Raw genomic sequence first — 26,980 nt, 5'->3', positions numbered from 1 at the left:
TTTCATACATTATTGTGAAAGTCAAGACGGCTGATTTATCAGCACATTGTAAAATGAAAGGAACAAAAAAAGTGACAATGGAACATTAAAAATGTGTCCATATATACGTATACACATTGCACGGAAAGTATTTCGGACATTTTTCAACTCCTCTTCTGCTTATTGCAAAGCAAAACTCAGTCATTGTACACAATCATGCTTCAGGAAATCAAGAAAAACGCTGAAGTTTGTTGCTTCAGTTTCGTGTGCAAGAATTTATGACTGACTTTGTACACGCGGGAATAAACGCTACAAGAGAAACATTCCAGCAAACGACATTACGCGTTTGTTTGATTCATTTTATCCAGTCTATTAATGCGATCAACGTTAAAACCAGTGAGGTTGATTCTGCAACTTCCGGATTGAATAGTAGAATAAAGTTGGTACTTATTCTTAGAATGCTATAAATCCTTTCCAAACAACTGCTTCTTACGCTCGAATATTTAACACTCTGCATTTAAATCGCGAACTTGAATGGAAATCAACATCGAAAAATTGTGTCATGAGAATACCTCCTAGAAACATTCCCTTACGGGTCAAAGCAGAACAAAGAGAACTTAAAACAGGTCGATAATTTCAAATATGTGGGAAGTATCTTGATGAATGATGCTTATTGCACCAAACAGATCAGGTCAAGGATGGTCATAGCCAAAGAAGCATTCAACAAGAAAAGATCACTCTTAACTAGCAGCCTTAATATTGGTCAAGTGCTTCATATGGAGTATTGGACTATATGGTTCAGAGACTTCATCATCACGGATGTTAGAGAAAAAAATATTTAGAGAGCTTCGAAATCTGCTGTTGGGGGAAGATGGAGAAGATAAAATGGACGAAGACAGTAACAAACGATGTTTTGAAACGAATAGGAGAGAAAAGGACACCTTTAACCAGCATCTTTCGTAAGAAAGTCAACCGGATTGGATATATCTTGAGAAGAAATTGTCTCCTTTATATAGCCATAGAAGGAAAGATGGAAGGAAAGCGAAGAATAGGAAGAAGAAGAACATAACTGATCGATGAATTTAAAAACAGAAGAAAATATTGAGAGTTAAAAGAGGAAGCTGAAGATTGAGAAACAGGGAAGATACATTTCCAGGCCCAAATCTAAAATTAAATTTATATATTTAAAAGGCATTAGTTCCAGGACCTGCTAAAAGGATTAATAATAATAATAATAATAATAATAATAATAATAATAATAATAATAATAATAATAATAATAATAATAATAATAATAATAATAATAATAATGTGTATTCGAGTTTTCATCTTGAAGGGTTAATATAATAAACTACAACTGTAATATGCAAGTAAGCTTCTATCGATAGAGCTGCATTAACGCATCTGTCTTTTACTTTGAACCATTGTGCAATTTTTTTCCTACAAAACTTAATAGATCCATATTGAGAACTGCTTATGGTCCTTGTTAAACGAAGCTTTTAATCTATACTAGCTGAATCCTCTCCTGATCCAATCACAAGAAACGGTAGAGCATGGAAAGCAGGGAAGGATAAATGCTAATCCATAATGATAACATTCACTACGTACTTTATAGGTTTTGCTGTTGTAACCTACTGTACGATACATGGAAGCAGCATTGAAACCAATTGGTTACCGATTTACTAGGTAATTGGTTTCTGCACAGTTGTGAAAGTGGAGAGTGTGAATAAGTGGGAAAGTACGGGGAAGTATAAATATTATAACTTTGACTCTTACGCAACAGCTCGTGTGTAGAGACGTACATATATGTATGAGCAATTCACACTAAACAGTTTCCCACTCATAAGCTATTATTAACAACAGTTTTTGGAAGATAACTTGAAATGAAGATAAATATAAAGGCATTACATAAAAAACAGCATGTTTAGTAAGCTGATATTCTAATTATTACAGTATTATAAGTTACAGTTGTATTTACACAGACATACAGCACATATACCTATAATCAATAATGAATTCCTTGCCAGCTGTCACACTTTACTGATAAACAAACTAAATGACACGGAAACTATTATACAATGTTATTGATTAGAGTTAGGAATTGGGACAAATGTGCTAGCTTTTTTTTTTTTTTTTTTTGCTTACTATTGCTTCATTTCAAATTAATCTAACGACGCCGTGATACATAGTCACTGGTATTTCAATAATGGAAACGTGCACTCAAGTAACACTGTATAGCATGCGCATAGATTTTCGATAAAATTACAAAGAACGAAAAGCAAATCGTGGATAAATCAAGGCTAAATTAAAATTATGAGTAACAGAAATATGTTATAACAATAATGACAGTATATATAAATAAGTGCTAATAAAGCTAACAATTAATTTATTTCGTTTGAATAAATTGTATTTGCTCTATTGTTGACGTATAATTTAATAATAATGAGTTTCTCCTGTACATTTGCCCGTAAGTCGTTGTAATCAGACAAAATTTTACAGATTGGATATACAGTATAAAAGCAATGATTGATTGAAGTAATGCTTTTATCTGTGAATTGACAATCTGACTCCATATATCCAAAGATCCAAAGCCACTCAAAAGAGATTCTAATGGCAATACAGCTGTTCTGAGTGCGTCTTTGAAATCAATTATCTTGTATATTTTAACAAAAATTAATAATTAGTACACTTAGTAACGTTACGACTGTCCGGTCATTGGTCCGGACTAGGCGTGAGTCGGTCATATATACACAATACAATTTAAAGTATTTTGATCAGCTGCGTTTTACAACCAGTATTTCTTTCAGAAAAAAATGTTCCGGAGAAAGGGGGCACTAATGGTACTATTCTATTTATTATTATATTATAGACGTATTATTATGGTCTCCTCCGGGTGCCAATCTTAGAGCTCCGGGGGAAGGGGGAAGTACCCCCCAAAAAACATGTCTGGAAGAAACACTGGTAACAACAGATCAGAATGTGTACAGAATTTCATGAATTAAACAAAGGACGGTGTTATGCATCAATTGACCAAGCGCCAAAACACGGTTCTGAGATATTCAAGGAAACAGAAACAAGTTTCCATCACGATCCATTGCTTGGCGCTTGGTCGAACAGCTCTTCCTGAACGTTTAAGCAAATAGTAGGATTTAAAACCATTTTTTTAAAAACCTTATTTACATTGTCTCGTACTCACTGATATAAAAATCTCGAAAATCGCAAAATGGCGCTTGGTAAATTGATGCATAACACCGTCCTTACGAATGATTCCTTCCTATTCGTATGATTGTTTATATTTGTATAATCTTATTAACAGTAGATTTTCTGGAACAAAAAGTCTACCTACTCATGTACCCATGATTCACAACAGTACCTTTTCTACATTTATATAGCATCTGTTATCACTAATATATTAGGATGTTATTATTACTTTTATTTGTCTTATTATTATTAGTATTATGTCCTTATCTGTTAGGAGCATATGTGTCACTGTTAGGAGCATGTGTGTCACTGTTAGGAGTGAGTGTGTCACTTGGAGAAGACATCAGCCTATGCTTAACAACTTTTTTTCTTTTACCAATACGGTACATAAATATACAAAAATTTCTTCCAGCAGAACTATTAATTATATTACCGTCAACAGAAACGACACACTATTTACCACCATGAAAGGTCGTTTTAGGCAATGCACTCGGAAACTATACCATTAGGAATGGCAATTTGTTATCCTCAATGTGATATATTTATATATAATTTTTGTACAATATTTTAATTAAATGGAAATTAAAGTTTACGAATGTTGGTAATATCTTAGCGTTAGATATTTTTTCATTAAACATTAATAATATTGTAGAAGTTTCGAAACGTGACACTTTATATTCCTCCATTTTATAAAATCATTTTCTGAATTATCAAGAAAGCAATACCTTGCCAAAAGTACGCTTAGGATTAGGAATAGGAATTAGATTTCTGGGCTTTTCGGCATCTATGGCCACTTTAGCCTACGTATGAGGTATATGACCTCTCTGGGCGATCACATCCGAGGAAAGGGAAGGAAGAAAGGATTGGGGACGGAAGGAAGCGGCCTGAGATCTGTATGTTAGGTACCATCCCGGCATTTGCCTGGTGTGAATGAGGAAAACCCAGGAAAACCACTCAGGATGGCTAGCCGGGACTACTCGAATCAAAAACGAGAGCGTTAGCAACTACGCTACGTGGGACCACGCACAGATACGCGATGGGTTTGGGAATGGTAAATTAAGATTTGAACGGTTCAGGCGTTGAGGCGAACACTACGGTAAAATGAAATGAAATCTTTAAGTTTTACGTACCACGATTATGCCGGTTAGGCTAAAGGAGACGGTGATTCCGAGAAATGAATGAAATGGTGGAATGAAGAAAGTGGGAGGAAAAGGGAGAACCCCGAGAAAACCCACGCACACGGTGTTTGTCCACCACGAAGTTCACGTGGCGGGAGCAGGGTTTGAACCCTGGACCCTAAGCACCGGAGGTGAACGCTCTACCTCATCACGATAAACACCACTTTCAGCAAAATTGAGTAATTAGATAGAACGTGTTGTGATCGAACCACAGAGAAGTATGTAGGTAGTTTAATGTGAGAAATGTACCTGGAGATGACAGGAGAAATTTGTTTGGTATGTGTCATTTCAATGAATTGCATAGGAATGTTGAAATCTTCATTCCCAGTTTACACGAAAGTTAGAAAATGTGACATGCCATTATGTTCGCCCAACCCGGACATTTATATCAAGCATATCCTGTTTTCATTAATTGAGAAAACATTCTTTGCTGCTAAATGAATAGCAAATAGCCACTAACCAGCTTCAATGTGCTTCTTGTAAGTGAAGTCTTTACTCTAACAGTACGTTATTATTTTTTCCATGTTTAGCGATGATGACAGGATGCATTCTTTTAGTCGTCGACCATTTGCTTTCTGCAAGCAATGGGATGAGCTCATCTTTTGAATTCATTCCGACGATCTTTTTCGTCGTTTTTTTCTCTTTCTTCCTTTTCGGGAGGAAGGGTATAAGTAAGTGTGGTCTTCATGAAGTAATTGTCCACTTGCTGCATCTTTTGATATTCATGCAACGTTTTAGATAATTTTCCAACAAGCATCATAACCAAATAACCTCCCTCTACTTTAGCATTCACATAGCTATATTACGGCAAACCTTCTTCAAACAGAAATGAAGTTTGTAACATAAATAGCTGTTTCCTTCCTTCGATGGTTTTTATCTAACTTTAATACAATAAATTCTAAAGTATCACTGATGTTTAACGAAAATAAACAAATAAATAAATAAAATGTCCAAAAATGAGACCAATCGATCGACCTCAACTAGAACAACAAAGTAATACAGGTGATTTTAAATCATGATGTGTAGTTTTTAAAAAAATGGAGAAAACCAAATTTTAAGACGCTAAGAATATGTCGTACGTTGTCTAATAATAGCTTTTATTCTGCTGAAACAGAAATAATACGTATTCATATCCAACAGTTGAGTAGAGCGTCCATTTGCGCTATTACAATAAAATAAGACGTCGCTTTGTTCTCCTCTATCCCCGAAAAGTTCTGTAACTTGGATCTACATAGAAGGGGCCAATGTCTCAAATTATGATTTTGACAAAAACGCATTTGAATTTTCTTTCTTTCTTTTTCTTTTCTTTCTTTCTTTTTCTTTTCTTTTTTTTTTTTTTTTGAAGGCATTTAAAACATGCTTGGGAAGATCCGAAATATTCCATATTGACATCTGCTCTCCATGCACAAGAAAATATCTACTAAGGATTCGCACGAGACAAGATTTGTGGCTTTCTGGTCTAAAAAATGTGGTGTAAAAGTGATGTCTCGACTCGAAAAATGTATATTTCTCTATTGGAAGAGCCGTGTCTCGACTCGAATTTTTTCAGGAAAATCCTGTCTCGACTCGTCTCGTGCGCAATCCCTAAATCTACTTAGAGACGTTAAAATGGCCCAAAATCTCATTTACGCTAAAAAAAAAAAGTTACATTGACCCTAGATTTAAGCAAGAGGTTTACATTTTCTCTTCTTTGTACCGAAAGTGATATTTTGTAAAACTTAAATTATGATGATCTGATCGACTCCATATTGAAGGAAGATCTTCATAAGTGACCTCATAATGATGAGTAATCAAAGCAATCATAATATTATTAACTGAAACCAAGAGATATAGAGTCTATTATTTCACTCACACACACACCGACAACACCGCATATATATGGAATGTTTCAAAACAACACCGACAACGTTTGGGAGGTGATTCCTGACACCAAAATAAGACAAAAAGTATAGACCAACCTGGGTGTACAAATGCTTCCTTTCGAAGTTATAGGCTGCCGAAAATGTGAAAAAAAATGAACTTTAAAGGTCCATAGCTCCAAAACTATGGGGCTTACCGTAGTCGGGTCAAGACTTTACTTAGGAACTAATATATGCTCTATCCAAAAATACATGCTTCAAAATCCTGCAGTACTTCCGCAACAAGTTTTATAGAGGTAGTTAGTGAGTACTTCAGATTATATGTCCGTAACTAAACTGCCTGTACAAAAATTGTTGCGTGTGTTCGTTAGGATTCTGAAACATGTATTTTTGCATAAAGTACATATTAGTTCATAAGTAAAGTCTTGACTCGACTGCAGTAGGTCCCATAGTTTTGGAGCTATAGATCTTTAAAGTTCATTTTTTCATGTTTTCGGCAGCCTATAACTCCGAAAGGAGGCATTTGTGCATCCAGGTTAGTCTATACTTTTCGTCTTATTTTGGTGTCAGGAATCACCTCCCACACGTTGTCGGTGTTGTTTTGAAACACCCTGTATATATCGTCGCATGAGAGCCAGGTGAACGTAACTCCAATTTCGTAGGTTTACAGGCGAGAGAACAAAAATATTATTTTCTGAGAAAGATGTGTTTTTAATAGGATGGTAATTGAGCTACATTATAACAGATGATCGACAAGGAGAACATATGGCGTTACGATCCATTTACACCAAGTGGGGTTTTCAAAATTATGTCCAAACATGAAGAACACGAAAACCGCAATTTGGAGTTACGTCCCTCTGGTTCTCATGCGACGATATAAAAAGTTATATTTTACTTATATATTAAATGTATATAAAGTTTTATACAGCACCGTTTATTGATATTGCAGAGGCGGCACGTTTTTAATCGTCCCGGGCGATATAAACGTTAAATATGATTTTGGTCTGAGCAAGGGCGCCAATTTCACTGTAAATATGGGGGGGGGGGGCACATTCAGATGCAAAAGGCATATATGAGGATTTTAAGACAAATTGTATTCAAATTATGCCTAATATTATATATTCTTAAATACAATAAGGGGGCCCACGTGAGCTTTGGGGGAAGCGGGCACCCTCGCCCCCCCCAGGATTGGCGCCCTTGGGTCTGAGGGATATTTGAATCTCGATGTTACTCCTGAGTCTGAGTTTTGGATATGCGATTATCACATTTACCGTCAGATCCACAGGGTTTGATTAGGGTAATTTCAGGTATGTCAGTAAAGTTATAGAATATTTCCTGTTGTTGGTATGTTTTGAAGAAGAAAAAAAAATGATGACTGCGGAGGCGGAATAGGAAATGGAACTATATTTTGTATGCGTGTGTGCGTGAGACAAGGGAAGAGAGAGACTTATCAGACTCATGTGAACTGAACCAATGCACTTGGCATTTCCTTTTTTGTCTCTGTTCATCCAAAACTAATTAACGAGCTTCAGTGGCGTTGGATAAAAAAGCTTGTATAAGGTTTTCACAAAACTATTGTCAATCTTATTAACACTTACTACTTTTTATGTGGGTGTAGGGAAAATATACGTAGGCCTGTTCTATGGTTCAAAACTCATTGACATCAAACATTTAACTGTTTGTTTCCTCCCTTCTCCTCTCTAACAATAGAGGTACGCTGTCTGGTTGACTCGCATGCGCTGCCCACTCATCGTTACTCTACAATTATTTGAAGTTCCGGAAAAGTTTGTTCATCTCTTTGATATCTCACAGATTGTTTAATAGAAAGGAACATGTGTTACATGCTGTAGTACTAGTAGTCACGATCTGCGTACGATAAAAAAACAAAAGTAGAGTAGTTTGAAAAGTTGACATTCATTTTACTTCGATTACCCAGATATTGAATGAGATCTCCAGTCCCATACATATAAATTAAGAAAGAAAATATAATCCGGAAACTTAAGTCAATTATTCAGAGATTAGAGAACAAAATTCTCCAGTAAATCTCTCTATATAAAAATTAAATGTAACAAATATATTGCCTTTTTTACGACAAAATGGCTGGTTTGACATGAATTTTCGAACTTGATACGTGAATCGAGGAGTGTTTATGTGACTTTATTTGCATTGAAATACATATCCTAAGGAAGAGGACAGAGAGAGTTCAACTTGTTTAGCAAAAACAGGGTTTGTTTATTTTCATTAAAAATACATATCGTAAGGAAGAGGACAAAGAGAGTTCAACTTGTTTGACAAAAATAAATAAATAAATAAATAAAGCAACTCATGAGCTTCTTAATTAGGGAAATGAAACTCGACACATAATCTTCTCATTAGAAATAAGTGAACACGTTTTCCAGCGAAGCTTCTGCTTTTAGGGAAACAGGGGGCAATTTCTATACTATTTTAAATTCCGACTTTGTATTTATAAAGTGTCTAATGTGAGAAACGGCCTAATCGTTTGAAATTAATTATTAATCATAACACTTAGAACGAGCTAGGTTCTTATTATTTTACTTTCACTAAATAATATCCGAAGTAGAGGGAGTTTATGTATATATGTACACAGAGGAAAAAACGCATGTGCCGTACGTAAAAACGTAGGTTACATGCGTAAATCCTGCAGTTTTTGGATTTAACGTACGACTATATGTAAAATTCTGCAGCAAATGTATAACGGGAAACGCATGTTTTATACGTACTTTTCGTATAAGTGTCCATCTACACCTACTTACTACATGAAAACAAGAATTTATATTGGCGGTAAGGGTCTCACATACAGATGGACGTATAACATATAGCTGATGTATGTAACATACGTATACGTATGTAATATACAGAAGACTGTTAGATATCAGACATCGTGCACCAGCATGATGAAACATCTAAGCGGGGAAAAAAGGCAGTATGTATGTAGCATATGGATAACGTATGCTCCGTACAGATTTCCGTAATAAATATATGTATTCCGTATATTTATACAATATACCGCTGTTCAGATAATGGATTTTTCTCAGTGTAGGTAAGTATGTATGCATTATTAATTTATTTTTGTTGCCAAGAATAGAATATCTCACAACCTCCCAAAATTAAGGAGATAAAACACGGCACGTAAACCCCTCATTAAAAATAAGCGATAATGTCTTTCAATGCTTTCGAAAATTTTAAAAGGAGAAACGTAAGGATGATTGAATGATTATTTACGTAACTCCAAAGAAATCAAACTTGCATTAACAAGTACCTTGAAAACCAGAAAAAATTGTATATACCTTACGATGACAATTTTTGAAACTTTTGATCCTAGATACATTCTCCGAAGCTCCTAAAAGTTCCTGATTTATTAAAAGAAAATGCAACATATAGTATATGTATGTTGCAACGAAACAAATCTGCGATTTAACCAGAAATATTTTTAACACGAATTTTGTTTCATCCTGATATAATTAAGAAGGGCAGCTGGAAACTGGCATTGATATCTAATTAGGGCAAATTTGACCTAAAGAAAACCGATTGACGTTCGTTTCCATTTTGGTCTTCGAATCGTTCAATTCCGTTGCTTTAACATTTTACGGTTTTTAAAATATTGCACTTTTCTCATATGCATAAAAATAATGATTCAGATGATATTGAATAAATAATTAAGTATTTGAAGAAAGAAAAGGAACAAAACAGTGTATAATTTAAATATGAATACATCAACGCCATCTTGTTTTTCCAACCCATTGCTTTTTATATATTAAAAAACTCTTGGTTTTACTTCTAGTGTCGCCTACGAGCCGAGGAATTTCTCGTCTCAGTTAGTTCTCGACTCGAAAAGAATTTTCGTCACAAATACTTTCCATTAGTGTTGTGAATATTTAACACATTTTCCCATAGATCAATTATTTGGAAATACCAGATTACCAGTAAAAAAAAAAAAAAAAAGTCATAAAGCCACTACAAATTTTATTAGCTATGCTAATGAAAAGTTAAACGGCAAATTCCTGCAATAGTGTCTTTGGTTTTTCTGGGATTCAATTACATTATAAACACTGCAATACATCTGTTAGCATGTTCCAAGCCACGAAAACCAAGCATACATTTCACTATTAAAAAAAAAAATCCAAATTACTTCCTGGACATTGACTTATTACAGCAGATACTGGAAGTTGAACAGAGTAACAAATAGGTGTCTATATTTTTTTGCACGAATCAGATGTGGGATGTCTCTTTTTTTTAATATTTGATACGGCTCCATGGCTTTTGTCCGTTCATGAATTTCGTGGTCTTACCTAAAAAGAAGAAGGTTGGCGTGGCTTTTACCCGAAAAGAACTAGTCTTGCGCAAGAGCACAAAATCAATCACAGAAGAATGAGTAGTTACACTTTATATTATATAATATTAATCTTTACTACATTCAAATCTTGTACTATTAATATGAACCCAGAGTTACGGTTTGAAGTCAAATTACTGTAGGACATCAATTTATTACAATCAGAAATTTGAAAATAGAAACATTTAGACCATAATTCCGACAATCTTTCTCACAGCACATCGGGATAATTTGCACAGATGTGAAACGATAATTACTAAGGTACATGGCAAAGGACACATGAAAGATGTAAGCAAGTGCTTGATTCTGATTGGTCGAAATTGGAAAATCTGAACAAATTCTTATCTCCGATTGGTCGAACGCCTGCCCGCGGTATTTAGAGAGAACTGCTAGAAACTTTTTTTTAAAAATTTGGTTTTCCAATAACTAATTGTCAATATTACTCAAAGTTGAAACATAACATTGTAGTTCTTTGCTAATATGAAATCGAGATATTTATTGTATTTGTAATTAAGGATTATGGACTTAACCACCCAACAACTTGTCAGCGTATGGCAGCGTTTCCCAACCGGTGTGCCGCGGCACACTGCTGTGCCGTGAATGGGTCGCTGGTGTGCCGCGAGGAATCGAAACAAAATTATTAATTTTATAGCAATCAAATTGTAAAACGTAGGGAAAAATATATATTTGTATTTCACATTACTATGAACCTCTACTATGAATCTATAATTTTAAGTTTAATACCGTGTTACTGTTCTGTACATTTCTAATGTTGAAAAAAGTATTTGTTGTCATTATTATGACCATTATTGCTTCTTTATTGTTGCAGACTATTTCGTAACTTGAAAATTTAAAATATCATTCAATCCTTTCGACAAATTACCTACATTTGTGTTTTAAAAGTAAAAGAGATTTGTTTCTTCGTTCGTTATTTAGTGATCTTCCTTCTTAGTAAAAGGTTGGATACAGTTTTTAAAAAGATAGCGTATTTTTAAAAACCTGAGTCCAATATTTCATTGCAATTGTTTTCTATTTTAAATTAGAATAAAAAATAAGTATAATGATTTACGACAGGGGAAAACCAGTGATCAAGCTTTCTTCTCTGTGAGAAGGAGATCAATAATCACAGAAAAAATCACTGTGTTTTATATTAGAAATAATAATATCTATAAGTGTGCCGCGAGAATCCAAGTAACACGCGTAGTGTGCCGCAAGTTGAAAAAGTTTGGGAAACGCTGGCGTATGGAATTGACACGAAATCACCCATCTTGATGACAGTTGTGCATCGTTATAAGCATTTAATATTTGTGTCAGATCTGGTTCTTAATGTGCACAAATTTAATTAATTAGAATTATGTAAAGAGAGAAGATTCAAATGAAATCCGTTGGGAGCCCATATATGCACTATCAGTGTGTTGTTATGAAATGTGTGCAGGAGAAACATGTGAACATGAGTATTGGTATTTGCAGTTGAGAAAAAGCGCTCACAGGCGTTCAGGCCTGTACTGTACTACTTGTTCTACTGTACCACCAGCCGAGACGGATTCTGTGCAGGTAGAAATCAGTCAATTGTTGGGCGAACCACTCACTGGCTGTGCAGTGAACTCAGAATCACCCTGGAACCGATGACCCTTTAGTGCCTTTTTCAGTGATCTGAACATGTGAAAATCGCAGAGTGTCAGGTCCAGGATGTACTGTGGGTGACTCAACATCACCCATTTGAACCGTCGGAACAAGTCCTGCAACATGAGGACGGGGTTTATCGTAACACGATACCATATGAAGATAGTATTCAATGTCGTTTGCATTTGATGGCCTCCCGAAGACAGGCCAACGTAGCACAGTAACGTGTGTCATTGATAGACTTTCCTGGAGGCTTAAAATCAACCAGGAATGGTTCTCTGCAGTCAAAAATCACGGAAACCCATGGGCTTTGCCAGCTTACACTTGAGTCTTGAACTTATTGTTGTTTGACCAATGCAAAACATTGTGCCCAATCCACGACAGTCGGCATCTCCATAGACGTCCTTCACCCGACGGAACATCTCAACCGGTTGACACCCCTCTGCACTCGGAAACTGGGATTCTGCTTGGAAGGATTTGAGATGGTAAATGTCATGGTTGAAGCCTTATTCTTGCAGACAGTAAACGTTTCACTATGGCTCTACAGTGATGTTATAAGTATAAAGAAGACTAAATATCACTATAACAATAAATCTCTTTTCATCAACTGTTTCTACTATAGTAGGAGAGCCGAATATGATTCATTTGATCACTCCTCATCTATGATCACTAATTTTAAGGAGATTGGTCTACCCTGTCCGTCATGTAGACCAATCTGGGAGACAAAAATTTCTCAAAAACTACTCTATGCATCACCATCAATGTTGAATACGATGCAGAAGGTTAAAACTTAGGAATCGAGTTCGTTGGTAGAGGTGATCCATTCAGATGATCTGAACATATAGCTGGTAGCCAATATATTCCCGAAAATGAAATGAAATGAAATCTTAAGTTTTACGTCCCACGGTTATGCCGGTTAGGCTAAAGGAGACGGTGATGATGAGAGATGAGTGAAATGGTGGAATTAAGTAAGTGGGAGGAAACGGGAGAACCCCGAGAAAACCCACGAAGACGGTGTTTGTCCACCACAAAGTCCACATGGCGCGAGTTGGGATCGAACCAGGGACCCAAGCACCGGAGATGAACGCTCTACCACTGAGCCACCGCGCCCCCCAATATATTCCCGAGTTATTAATTTATTATAGATGAAATGCACCTTGGTAGTATCAATCCAACTGTACCTGAAAGTCATGTAAACTGCATACCATTCAGTTACTTTCAATATTCTAATCATACTTCTTCACGTGGTGTACATGTGACTCTGATACTTGTTTTATATATTAAAAACAACTTTCATCAACTCTAGCGTCCTCTTTTTTCGTAGCTAGCAGGAGAGTTGTCTAGACTAGATGTTACTTTGGTGTCGTTTTCTCACGATCTTACAACTTTATAATCTGTTTTTAAGGAAGAAAAAAATACATAATATTGTTTTGCAACTTTATTTTTTCTTTATGTCAAGCTAAAGAAATGGAAGAAAGACTTCTTGTTCTATCTTGTCGAAAAATAAAAGAAAGAAACAAAAAATAAAATAAATGAGCTTCACACGCAAGTAATTTCATTCGTTCTCAACCGAGCATCCTGTGAAATAATGAAATAGTACAACAATATATATATATATATATATATATATATATATATATATATATATATATATATATATATATATATACTAATATGCACTTAAAAAGGTTTTTGTTTTTGTTAACCTGTTTTTCTGTGCGTTAGGAGAACGAGATCCGTTTCACGCATGGACAATAGAAAACACGTGGAATAGGTCAGTTAACAAAGGTTGGACGGACAATGACACTTAGAAAAAAGGGAGAAGCTTTTTCAACAAAATTTACCTTATGGTAGGTCATGTGCAGCGGGTAATGAGAATTAAAATTATGAGAAAGAAAATATTCACCACAGAAGAGAACATGCAGAGATGACACTAAACACGAAAACATTATGCAAAGATGGAACTAAACACGAAAACATTACATTGTACGACTTTGCTAGTAAATTGCAATTAGCGAACGGATATCACTTCACAACCCATAATCTTTTCTTCCACTCGATAATTAATTGTAATTATATTTTCTTTTAGCTTGCAGGCAGATTCAACTTATGCAACCAAGGGTTTCACACGTTTCTTAGTGTCTGGCATTTAGTAAGTACGGTAATTTATGGACAGATGGCTATTTTGCAATCAGTCTCCATTCAGGCTCGTGCGGGCTCAGATTACTATCCTCGTGTTCACTAAACTCAATGAGGTCCATACTAGCTCAACTCGCGCTAGCTCAAGCTTGTTCACGATAACCTCGATAAGGCTCGCCCTAGCTCGATCTGGTGGCCATTTACCACATTGGGTTCTCGATTGTTATCATCAATGATCTGAAATTAAAGATTTCTCAAATGACATGAAATTAAATAATATTGGTCTCTTCACTTACAATCCTCTCCACTGGAAACGTTTCTAGTTATTCTCTTTTCACTTATAACCCTCTCCACTGGAAACATTTTTTAGTTCGCTTCTCTTCAGTTATAGTTTCTCAGCTGGAAAAACGTTTTTAATTTGCTACTTTACTCTCATAATCCTCTCCGCTGGAAATGTTTTTAGTTCGCTTCTTTACACTTACAATCCTCTCCGTTGGAAACGTTTTCAGTTCGCTTCTTTCACTTGTAATCCTCTCCGCTGGAAATGTTTTTAGTTCGCATCTTTTCAGTTCGCTTCTTTCACTTGTAATCCTCTCCGCTGGAAATATTTTCATTTCGCCTCTTTACACTTACAATCCTCTAAGCTGGAAATGTTTTTAGTTCGCTCCTTTTCACTTAAAATTCTCTCTGCTGGAAATGTTTTCATTTAATTTCTCTTTAATTATAATCCTTTCCACTGGAAAAAAAAACTTTTCTTTTCACTTATAATCCTCTCCGCTGGAAAAAATTCATTTATTTTCACTTATAATCCTTTCCGCTCAAAAAAAAAAAAAAAAAAAAAATCCTTTAGTTCCACTTATAATTATCTCCGCTGGAAACGGTTTTAGTTCACTTCTTCTCAATTGACAACTGTTTGACAGACAAGACCTTTATGTTTGTTGTGACTTTGCACCAAACGGATGAAATCGGTGTTAACGCAATGACCTTATATGGAAATCAGAGTATAAACCCAAGAACAAACTTAGTTGCTTAGTTCATAGAAACAGGCGAATCTGTGCGATTAAAAATCGGTAGAAAGAAGTTGGTCTGCATAGAATTGATGAGACTTGGATAAGTGACATTGCAAACCTTATTTATTATAGATGTCGATTTTTTTTTTATGTTTTGAATGAAGGATATCTGATGGTTTAGGAGGATCGTTTCCAGTTTTTGCACTATGATAATAATTGAAAAGACAATAACTGTATGAACTATAATAGCAGTTTGCCACAATATTGCGTATTTTGAAATAATCTTGATTTGCAATTTTAAAAAATGTCAAAACTGCACTTTATCTTATAGGGGTCAATCCATACGAAGTGGTCCAGAGGTGATTGCTCAATCATCTCCGAAAATTATATATATATATATAAAAAATGAGTGTGGTGAACCTTCTGTATGAGAAGGTCAATAACATCATTCACGTTGTCGTATGTGCAAGTGTTCCTGAATGGTGGAGTGCCAATTTTTGCATTTGCAAGCGTTTACGAAAATTACAGCTACTCAGGACATACGAATTAGACGAACACCAAACAAAAAGGAATGTTTAGAGGAGAGACTGAGGTACACGGGGAATATAAACTTTTGCGTCTAAATAAGTATGCAGGGTTGCAAACTAATACATTAAATCACCAGAAAAACTAGAAAAAATACACTTTTAAAATGACTGTATTTTTGAATGGCATAAAGTGGGGGTTCATAAGTTTTGTGCTGAATATTATTGTATGTAAAGAGTCTGCAGAAATATTTACAGCTATGCTACTACTGGCACCGTAGATTTATGGGGGTCCAAAAGTTGAAGTTTGTGATTTTGATGCCATTTTTGGGGCGTAATATCTCAGGAGGGCAAAGTGCTAAAAATTGCTGCTTATGCCACAAAGTAATTCTGTATGTGAATAAACTATTGCAAAAAAATGACTGATATTATACGGAGAAAATAGTGAGGACATGGTAAAAACGGAAGAAAGTACGTCTGTGACGATGGTATTAGCCCGGAAAAATTAAATGCTTGTATATGTTTCATGCTAGATCTCAAAAAACTATACATGGTGCAGCAATTAAGCACGCTTTTATTTGTGTTTAGTTGTGTAAAAGCTTGCGAGTGACGTTTGTTTCATCTTTCTAGCTCCATATTCATTGCCACGTCTATATAGTAAGGGGGTTAGGTCCCTCTTGCACCCATAACGCCCATCGTCGAACTGGACTGCAGTATTAAGGCACTTAATGTATCAGCAAAGTATCATTGAAATCCAATCACAGTTACGGAAGTTAATATGTTCACAAACTTTCGTTATATAGGATAGACTAGTCTTTGGCTAGCTGGGGACTTCGCCCCCAGACTCCCGCGTTTGCTCGGCCTACGGCCTCGAACCTCTAAAATCTACAATTCTACTAAATTTCAAGTTCCTTTTCATATTTCAATTATCTAAAAGATAAGATTTTGTATCACAAGAAAACACCCATTTAAATAGCATGGGAATTACTTCATCCCCCCGATAAATACCTTAAAAACTAAAAATATTAACTTTTAGCAATTTTCCTGTGAGTTAGTCCCGGAAGTCTACAATCATCCCAAATTTCATCATTCTAATCCTGCCGGAAGTGTCTAAATATTTTGGGGTGTAGAAGATGTCCCATATAAATAACATTGGGAAAACTTTTCAGTTCCCACATAAAACCTCCTTACGGTTGAACTTTTTTACTTTTGGTGATTTACTTAAGTAACGCTAACGAAAACATACAAGCATATCGAATTTCAATTTTTTATTCCAATTCTAAGTACCTAAAATAAGAGATTGTAAGTCCAAAAAAGGGCTCATTTAAGTAACGTAGGGAATTTCCTCATCCCCCCCTTTGACCCCCTAAAAAAAATAAAAATATTGACTTTTGGCAATTTTCCTGTGGGTTAGTACTTGAAAGCTACAATCTTGCTAAATTTCAACTTTCCACGTCAACCGAAAGTACAACTTTATTTTGTCAGTTAGGATAGATGTAACGCAACCTTTTGAACATATTAACTTCCGTAACTGGGATTGGATTTCAATGTCACTGTAATGATACATGAAGTGCCTTAATACCGCGGTCCAGTTCGACGATGGGTGTCGTGGGAGTAAGGGGGAGCTAACCCCTTACTATATAGACCTGACAATGATCATGGAGCTAAAAGGATGGAACAAACACCATTCACAAGCTTTTGCACAACTGGACACAAACAAAAGCGTGCCTAATTAGTGCACCATGCATAGTTTTTGAGATCTAGAATGAAACATAATCCAAACATTTAAATTTTTCCGGGCTATGACCATCGTCACGTAAGTGCTTTCTTCGTGTTTTTACCATGTTCTTATTTTTTTTATCTATGTAATATCAGTCATGATTTTTTTTTGCAATACTTTATTCACTTAGAGAATTACTCTGTGGTATAAGCAGCAGTTTTTAGCACTCTGAGATATTACGCTCCAAAAATGGCATCAAAATCACAAACTTCAACTTTTGGACCCCATAAATCTACGGTGCCAGTAATATGATAGCCGTGCATATTTCTGGAGACTCTTTACATACAATAGTAATCAGCACAAAACTTATGAACCCCCCCCCCCCCGCCATTCCAAACTACAGTCATCTTAAAAGTGTAATTTTCTGTAGTTTTTCTGGCGATTTAATGTATTGGTTTGCAACCCTGCATATTTATTTAGACGCAAAAGTTTATATTCCCCGTGTACCTTAGTCTCTCCTCTAAACATTCGTTTTTGTTTGGTGTTCGTCTGATTCGGTGTCCTGAGTAACTGTAATTTTCGTAAACGCTTGCAAATGCAAAAATTGGCACTCCACCGACAACAAAAATGGCCACCATTTAGGACCACTTGCACATAGGAAAACGTGAATGATGTTATTGACCTTCTCATACACAGCTCATCATACTAAAATTTTTATAATTTTGGTAGATGGTTGAGCAACCATTTTCACCATTTTTGGACCACTTCAGGTGATCCATAGGTAGATAGATGTTTGCAGAATTTTTTTTATTCAATTTGGCTAGTACTTCGTTTTGCCTCTAAACCTGTTAATTACAAAACATTACTTTCTGTCGGTTTATTTCGCTAGTAGCCTAACACAGTTATCTGTAATTAGGAATCAACACATCCATCGCCAGGCAGAATATAATGTATAACAGTGCACCAGTTGTTCACGAACTTTTTGGTTAACAAAGAAAATGGTTTGCGAACGAGTTTTGTGAACAATTATTCTCGAAGCTTACGAACAATATTTCGGGGTTACGAAAGCACACACACACACGTCTGTATCCACAATTCTACTCACCTAGCAGGCTTCTGTGTGGTTGTCATAAAGATTATCTGTCACAGCACTATCTTAAAAACAATTCTTTTGTTCTTTTCTTTTTGGTAGCACTTATTATTTTTTTAGACCTCATAGTGACATGTTTAAATTAAAATACAAATTCTGACCAAACCATATATTAACTAATAAATAATAGTGTTACAGTTTCGGCAAATGAACTTTGCCTTCATCAGACACATTATGAAATACAATTTCTAAGATTACAGCTTATATACTTCTTAAAATGAGAGGAGGTCATTCCATAAACCAATCATATTCGTACTTTCCTTTTTAACAATTTTTAATTAATACATATGCAAATTGTTAATTGCAATACATATGCAATTGTCAGAATTTGTCTTTTAGTTTATACAAGAAGTTCCAAAGCTAGAATGAGTGGTATTGACATGTTTAATTTATTATTATTACTTGTTTGTCTTTAAAACAGATAAGCCATTTTCATTCTACATTCTTCATTACCGAAAAGCACTTACAAATGTAAGAAATGCTTACAGTACCATATTTCTGTAGCTAGGACGGATTAATTTTAGTATTAGTATTTGAATTAATTTTAATGGGTAAAATAATTTTGGTTCACGAACAGTGTTAAAGAATGGATTAATTTTGTGACACAGAGGGCCCACTGTAGTAGAAACAGGAACTATGAATTGTGTTCAACACGTGTCGGTCATGTAGCCCACCGTTTCTCAACCTGTAGTCCCCGAAACACAAGTGCACCTAAGCATCTCCCTCAGTGATGTAATGCTAGAATTTTTGGAAGGTATATGCTGGATCATATTTAAAAATATAGCGTATACTCATCCCCGTATAAGCAAGTTCCTTCGTAAATTTAAAGTGATTATACGTTGCACTAAATTATATTATATAAGTATACGGCTTATATTTCTGTATATGCCCCATTACTTCCGTCACCCTTATGGTTCTCTTAAATTAAACATAGCCCCCCCCCCTTTCTAAAACTATTAAAATTAAATTTAAGTGAATGTCGTACCGCACACCAACTATGGCTGAGAATCTTAAACATAGTTTGGAAAAAACATAAGCAAGGTCCTTTAACTTTCTCTCCCAGGACTGAAATTTTATGAAATTTATTACCCTATTACGTATTACTCTATAAAATACAGGGTGTTTCACAACAACACCGTCAACGTTTGGGAGGTGATTCCTGACACCAAAATAAAGAGAAAAAGTATAGACTAACTTTCGTGCACAAATGCTTCCTTTCGGAGTCATAGACTGCCGAAAACATGGAAAATGAACTTTAGGTCTACGTTTCGCGACTGTATTATGGATCAAGTACTTAAGGTAAATGAAATTTCTCTCTCCTTCACTTTGGCTTTGAATTCCATTGAAGTTGAAATCATTTGGACATTAAACCGGGTTTTTTCTTTTTAAATTTTAGGTACTGTACTTAGAGCAAGAAATGAAAAAAAAAAAAAAAAAACTAATAGTGGGGAAGAAAATTCATGAGCTTAAACTCGTCAGTCCTTTACCTACGCTACCATTTTTTTTTATAAAATAAAAAAAATTATTGTTCTTTCTTAAAATATTTATTCTCATTCTCCATTTATTCTCTCTCACGATTTTTTTAAAATTTACCTATCAACATAAATCTGTAAAATATAACAACATTTTCCTACACTGCCAAAAATGCGATACAAAACTTATAATTTGCTATACAAATTTAAATTTGTTTAGCAATGCGCGATCCGCAGAAAAAAATCTTAAATAAACCTCTTTATATATATATATATATATATATATATATATATATATATATATATATATATCAAGTTACGTAATTTGTTTCCTCCCCCCAGTCCCTGGTACTTACTGGGCGCCATTTACTCTTCTTTCATCCTCCATCCCCAGCTTCCATCATCCACAGGCTGGTCCGAGGGCACAGCGCACAGCTTCCAGCAACAACGCCTCTTTAAATCAACGCTCCAGCGGGCTGGAAAGACACAGAAAGAAACAAGTAGACAGAATCTTATGTAAGAAAAAGTATATATATATATATATATATATATATATATATATATATATATATATATATATAGAGAGAGAGAGAGAGAGAGAGAGTCTTTTTTCAGAAACACTCAGGTACAATAATAACAGAAGTTCTACGTATAGAGTTAACGAACGATACCTCTTCTAAATTACTCAAAAACATTACATAACACTCTTCAACGTTATCGTAACATTTTGGAAGTGAATCTGAAAATGCAATGTGTGTTTGAGAATGTTTAGATATAGGTTTTTATAGGGATTAAATTTACTTTTATATTTTCAAAAAAGGAACATAATTTAGATGTTTCTATTTTAATCGAATTGAATATCCGAGTTATCTTTATTTGTTTATTTATATTTAGCTCATTGATTGCAATGGAGAAGTTTGTTTGTTTAAAAGTTTTCTACATAATATTAAGATCGCAATACACGATATAACTCAAGGTACAATATCAAATTTGAATTCTCTTGTGTAAGTTAAAATTTTAGTTAAGTAAATGGTAATCATGTCTGATGAAGGCAATCTTTTATTGCCGAAATAGTCTGACAATTTTTCTTTTGCTTTGCTCAAATTGCTGAATAGAATTCTCGCATGTAAAAGCTGCATCTTGATTATGATCACACTAGTTTATCTTATAAGGTTGTAATGTTAAGAGGGGGCCGCGGTGGCTCAATGGTAGAGGTTTAACTCTGGTACATGGGGTCTCTGGTTCGATCCCAGCTCGTGCCAAGTGGACTTTGTAGTTGACAAACACCGTGTGCGTGAGTTTCCTCGGGGTTCTCCCGTTTCCTTCCACTTTCTTCATTCCATCATTTCATTCATTTCTCATCATCACCGTCCCCTTTAACCCAGTCACCATAACCATGGGACGTAAAATTTAAAGATTTCATTTCATTTCATTTTTGTAATGTTAATACGTCCGTCCGTCCGTTACTCCACATGAAAACTCTTGAACGAAAACGAATTTTTGAATTATATTTTTCTTCTACTGGAAGCCTTCTTAACCGAGGTCGTTAATGGAGTCAATCCGTTAACATCTTCACGGGTAACGGTTGATTTAACGGTGGATATCCATAATCCATTTTCTACAATAGAAACAAAGGTGTTTACTTGTAGAATACTTGAAGTTACACATTGCGCCGTTAGATGATAGCATACATCCTACAGCAGGTAACATTTACCGAACGAAATTGAAACTTCTAGAAATTGAAATACATGTACGTTTCGCCTAATTCTCTTTACAGTATTTTAGCAGAGTTTATTTTTGCTTACAATTTCGTAAAAAAAAAAAAGTATGTAACTGCCAAACAAAATATGTCTAAGTTTTATCTTGTGATTGTTTACTTAACTAGAGATTAGATCCAGAGCTAGAATGATCTATCTATTAAAATGCTACAATAGCAATTATAAGCGCCTGAGCTCCAACCTATAACTTTAGCTTTCAAATCTTTCATTTATGATTATGTGTGATTTCACGTTTAACAGAGACAAATATCTTAAGTATTTGTACTTTAAATAGTCTAAATTAGTTAACTATATCTTTTTCATAAAGTTTATGATATAAAATTATTGTTCAAAGCCTTTGTATTTTAATAAGCCTTCTCTAAAATCAATGCATGTGAGTTGTTTCCATCATCCGAGTTCTTTAAAACTATGTTTATATGTTTGTGGTCAATCCTTTCGACAATGAGATCTCGAAAACTACAGGCTCTAGAAAGATGACGTTTTCACTGATCAATTGGAAATCTTGCGTAGATTGTCCAGTTCTAATTGAATATTTAAAAAAGAAGCATGGTCATTATTTCTTTATTACATTTTTTTAGGGTACGTTGGAAGCGTTGAAATTAAAAAAAAACTAAAGCATCATATCCTATGCGTTATACATTCCAACACCACAATGTTGTATATTGGGGTTGTATATGTCTCAGGCGTTTGTTCCATGGCCAAATAATAGTGAAAAAGGAAGGATAACCATTTCTCGAGTCTTAAGATAAATCTTTACTTTTTGAGTGTTTTGCCCAATGAACACCATATATAACTGACATTATAATTAATTGTATATGTAATGTATTTGCTTATTACGTACTGCATGCAAGAAGAAAGAAAACACTGATCATACATGAATTGGAAACTCCAACCGGAAGTAGACTCAACTCTTGCAAACGGTGCGAGATATTGAGAAAAAATAATCGAAAAAATCTCCCCTTTATGATACCCCTTGCCGATTATTTTTAAAAAATTCAGACGTCTTTCACTCGTGTGTGTAAAGGGACATGTATATATGTTGTGAGGAATGAGAAGGAGATTTATGCTCATATGCGAATGATGCGCTGTGTAGAGAGCGCAGATTCAGCTAGTCTATATATTAAAATGCTAGAAAAGTTTATGGGCCTTATGCAGAGTCGTTTTGATGTATGATTAGCTGACGTAAAGGCCTGACTACTGCAGGAAACATACGTTAGTCGAACTCTTTAGTATGGTACTAATCACGCTTCTGAACGACTCTGCATAAGGCCCTATATGTTTGTGGACGTTTGTATGTTTGTGGCCAATCCTTTCGACAGTAAGTTCTCAGGAACCATAGGATCTAGAAATATGCTGTTTTGACTGGTCGATTGCAAATTTTGGGTAGATTGTCCAATTCTAATTGAATATATTTTTAAAAAAGACTGGCCATTATTTCTTTATTACATTCTTTACGGGTACACTGGAAGTGTTGATATTTTAAAAAAGTAAAGCATCATATCCTACGAGTTATACATCCCAACAGCACATACTTTATACGGGAGTATTATATCTCTCAGACGTTTGTTTCATGCCCAAATGATAATGGAAAACGGATAACCATTTCCCCAGTCTAAGCTGAATCTTCATTGTTTGGAGTGTTTTGCCCAATGAACACCATATATCACTGACATTATAATTAACTGTGTGTATAATGTATTTGCTTATTACATACTGTATGCAAGAAGAAAGAAAACAATGATCATATATAAATTAGAAACTCCAACCGGAAGTAGGCTCAAATCTTGCAAACGGTGCGATATATTGAAAAAATAATCGAAAATATCTCCGCTTCATGATAGATACCCTTGCAGATTTTTATCAAGAAGTCTTTCACTTGTGTCTGTAAAGGAACATGTACAGCTCACAAACGACGAGAAGAACCCTAAAACAGGGAAAGCGGGGAAAGGTCAACGACACGGTCAAGTCCATTTTCAGTTTTTGAGGTGTGGTCTATACTTAGATGTCGTCTGTTACTCCGGGTAAAGTTATCTGTGTGCTATTCCGTGGTGTCATTTGAAACCCCAGTGCCAAAAGTGGGCGAGCCCATACCTACGTCCCACAACTCTGCTAGGGTTCTTCTCGTCATCTGTGAGCTGTACAGATGTTGTGCGGAATGACAAGGAGATTAATGCTCATATGTGAATGATGTGCTGTGTAGAGGGCGCAGGTTCAGCTAGTTGATATTTAAAAAATTAACACTCGCTCTTGTGCTTTTTATAAAATACTAGCAGCGTTCACCCCGCTTCGCTGCGGTCACCCCGGAACGCAATAAACTTTGTTACTTAGATAATTTTTACTTTTTCGCTTTCAAATTGCAGTAAATGTTAACATTATAGCGCCTGTCATTTATGTTAACCCGCCGAGTGACACGGTCATGCGGGTTGCATATAAATACGTTTATTTTTATACCTATGATGAACTAACAAAGGATTTGTACGTTATGGACACTTGAATGGTCAATTATCTCAAGACACTGGTAATTAAAAATTAAAGTGATATGATAAAAACCATCTAGGGTCCAAATCCTAATAACCCCCCAAAAATAAAAGAAATTGGTTCAGCCGTATTAGCGTGATGAGGGAACAAAGGATTTGTACGTTCTCTTTTATATATATAGATATATCTATGCAAATAATTCCAGCTTCATGTCAGAGGTTAGTGCAATTTTGAACTATGTATATTAAAGCAGTACAGAAAGGTAGGCAAGCGAGCTACATGCCAAATAAATCTTTAAACATTATATTTTCAGATGAATACAACATTTATTTGTATTTTGTTGGATAGAATTACTACAATATTTTCCAAAGAAATGTTCTTTCACTTACATGGAAAATAAAATTACAACAAAAAGACAATGTGGAGCAGGTGCAATATTCGATATTAGCTCATCGTTCGTTTATATTCACTCATATATTACAGAAAAGAAAAGTAGACTAAAAGATCTTAATACATTCATGTCGTATGTTCTTAGGCCAAATACCGTAAAACAACAAAAACTGACCAATAGCTTCGGCACTCAAAATATTCACAATTTCATCGCTAGATGTCAAGTAAATAATATTTGTTTCTTAAGGTCCAAACCCGAATAAGTTCGTACACAACTGAGAAAGTGAGTTGCCAATTGTAGGAACATGTCCCTAAACGCAGGGACATTTAGATATTTTTGCTGGGGGTACGGACGTAGGGACGGATTTCATAAATTGGTACGAAACGTATGGATTTCTTAAGCAAAACTTAGAGAATAAAAAAGGAAGAGCAATTAACCGTCATAGTGGTAAAATTAGATAGTCAATGTCACCGTAATTCACTCTATCCTTGAATTGCATCTGAAATACCAATCCTGCTTCCAATCAACCTAACTTGCGATAAGAAGGAAGAAAAATATCGTTGACTGTAACCTAAGAGTGACACTAAAACTAAGAATTTGAGTAACAAAATTGAGGCAGAGCTTCTAAATTCACTTTTAGTTATATATTCCTTCCTGAAGGCACAAGAGAGACACTTCAGAACTTTTCACATAACGGATCAGCACATATTTCTCCTCAAGCAAAGTATTATAAAGGTTTGCTTGTATTTCACGAGATTCGAATTCAAACCCAGTTGTACTAGGAAACACATCTATGTTAAATACAAGTGTGCCTTTCAACGTCTTTAGAGAAAACACAATGGAAGGCTACATCAACATGCATAAAGGATTTCTGCTGCGTATATATTGCGTAATTTTATGTAGTAAAGTTATGCATAATGATATTTGTAATAAATGATCATACATTCAGTATTAATATTTAAGTTGATATATCCAGTAGGAACTTGTCGCTTAAAAGTAGGGACATTTTAACTTAGTTGTAGGGACTTAGACAAAATATTGTTGGCAATGCTGCCGAGATCACCATTCGTGGAAGTTATCTGAGAGACTCATAAGTAGAAATGCAAAAAAGTCGGCTTTTTTTGAATCTATGTTTTTTTTTTCACATAAAAAGCCGCCTTTTTTGGAAAAAAACGAGAATTTTGGAAATTTTGGCTTTTTTCATTTTCATGATTTTTCTATCTAAATAGCTTTCTTATAGTATATTCTATAGTTAGATGAGAATTCCATGATCTAAATGCGATATTTCGCTCTGAAATTCACCATCAAGATGGATGGAGCACATGTTTTACGAATTCAAGCTAACATGAAGAATGTAGTATTTGAGGGAAATTTTAGAGGCTATATCGACATTTTTTTCTTCTCTAGATCATTTTAATTTGCCATCCGTGTTTCATTTCTAAAAGCTTAGTATTCTAGCTTCTAGCGCAGAAGTTAAACTTACGTTTTTCTAAATATCCGTCAAAGCGTACGGTACGTTTTCAACATATCCGTCAAACCGTACTTTCACATTTCTGTTAAACTGTAGCTGTGCAGTGATTTAGCAATAATTTTCCAGACACAACCTTGAATACCAATTTATAAAAATAATCAGTAGCGGGTTTAGAAAAGTACTTTAGGAGGGGTTTCTCTAATTGTTTCGTTTTCTAAAAAGTCCTAATTTTATTTGGGGGGTGCTTGAAGTTTATGAGTATAGGCATAACTAATATTTCGTTTCGTTTATATGTTTAGCAATAATCTTCCGTATACAACCTTAAAGATCATTTTATACTGAGAATCAGTGGCGGATTTAGAAAAGTATTTTGGGAAGGGTTTTTCTTACTAATGTTTAGTTTTTCTAAACATTCGTAATTTTTATTTGCTTAAAGTTTATGAGTAAAGGTATAACTAATAGATATTTCGTTTTTTGCAGACATTCCGTAACTTTGGGGAACAAGCTTCAGTCCAAAAGACCGCCCCCCTAACCTTCGCAAAACCGTCACTGCTGGTAATTAGTAATAATAACGATTTAAAAACAATAAGGAACGAAGTCGGCCAACTCACAATACACGCACTATTTCTACATTCACAGATGGAATGAAGAAAAAC

The 26,980-nt window shown here is 35.0% G+C and overlaps 1 protein-coding gene across 2 annotated transcripts in view; it reads right to left on the bottom strand.

The window, feature by feature from the left end:
- sr (zinc finger domain-containing protein striped) overlaps window positions 1-26,980 on the bottom strand; it is a 619,548-nt gene that overhangs the window by 245,593 nt on the left and 346,975 nt on the right. For both annotated transcript variants that reach the window (XM_081762151.1, XM_081762177.1), the window contains exon 3: window positions 20,563-20,682. In XM_081762151.1, the coding sequence (XP_081618277.1) occupies window positions 20,563-20,572 (10 nt within the window). In that variant the 5' untranslated portion in view covers window positions 20,573-20,682. The remainder of the gene's footprint in view (window positions 1-20,562; window positions 20,683-26,980) is intronic.

Source organism: Thermobia domestica, chromosome 1 (assembly GCF_964235325.1).
Source record: "Thermobia domestica chromosome 1, izTheDome1.hap1.1, whole genome shotgun sequence".
In the NCBI taxonomy this organism is placed as follows: Eukaryota; Metazoa; Arthropoda; class Insecta; order Zygentoma; family Lepismatidae; genus Thermobia; species Thermobia domestica.
This window is presented reverse-complemented; position numbering and strand designations above follow the sequence as displayed.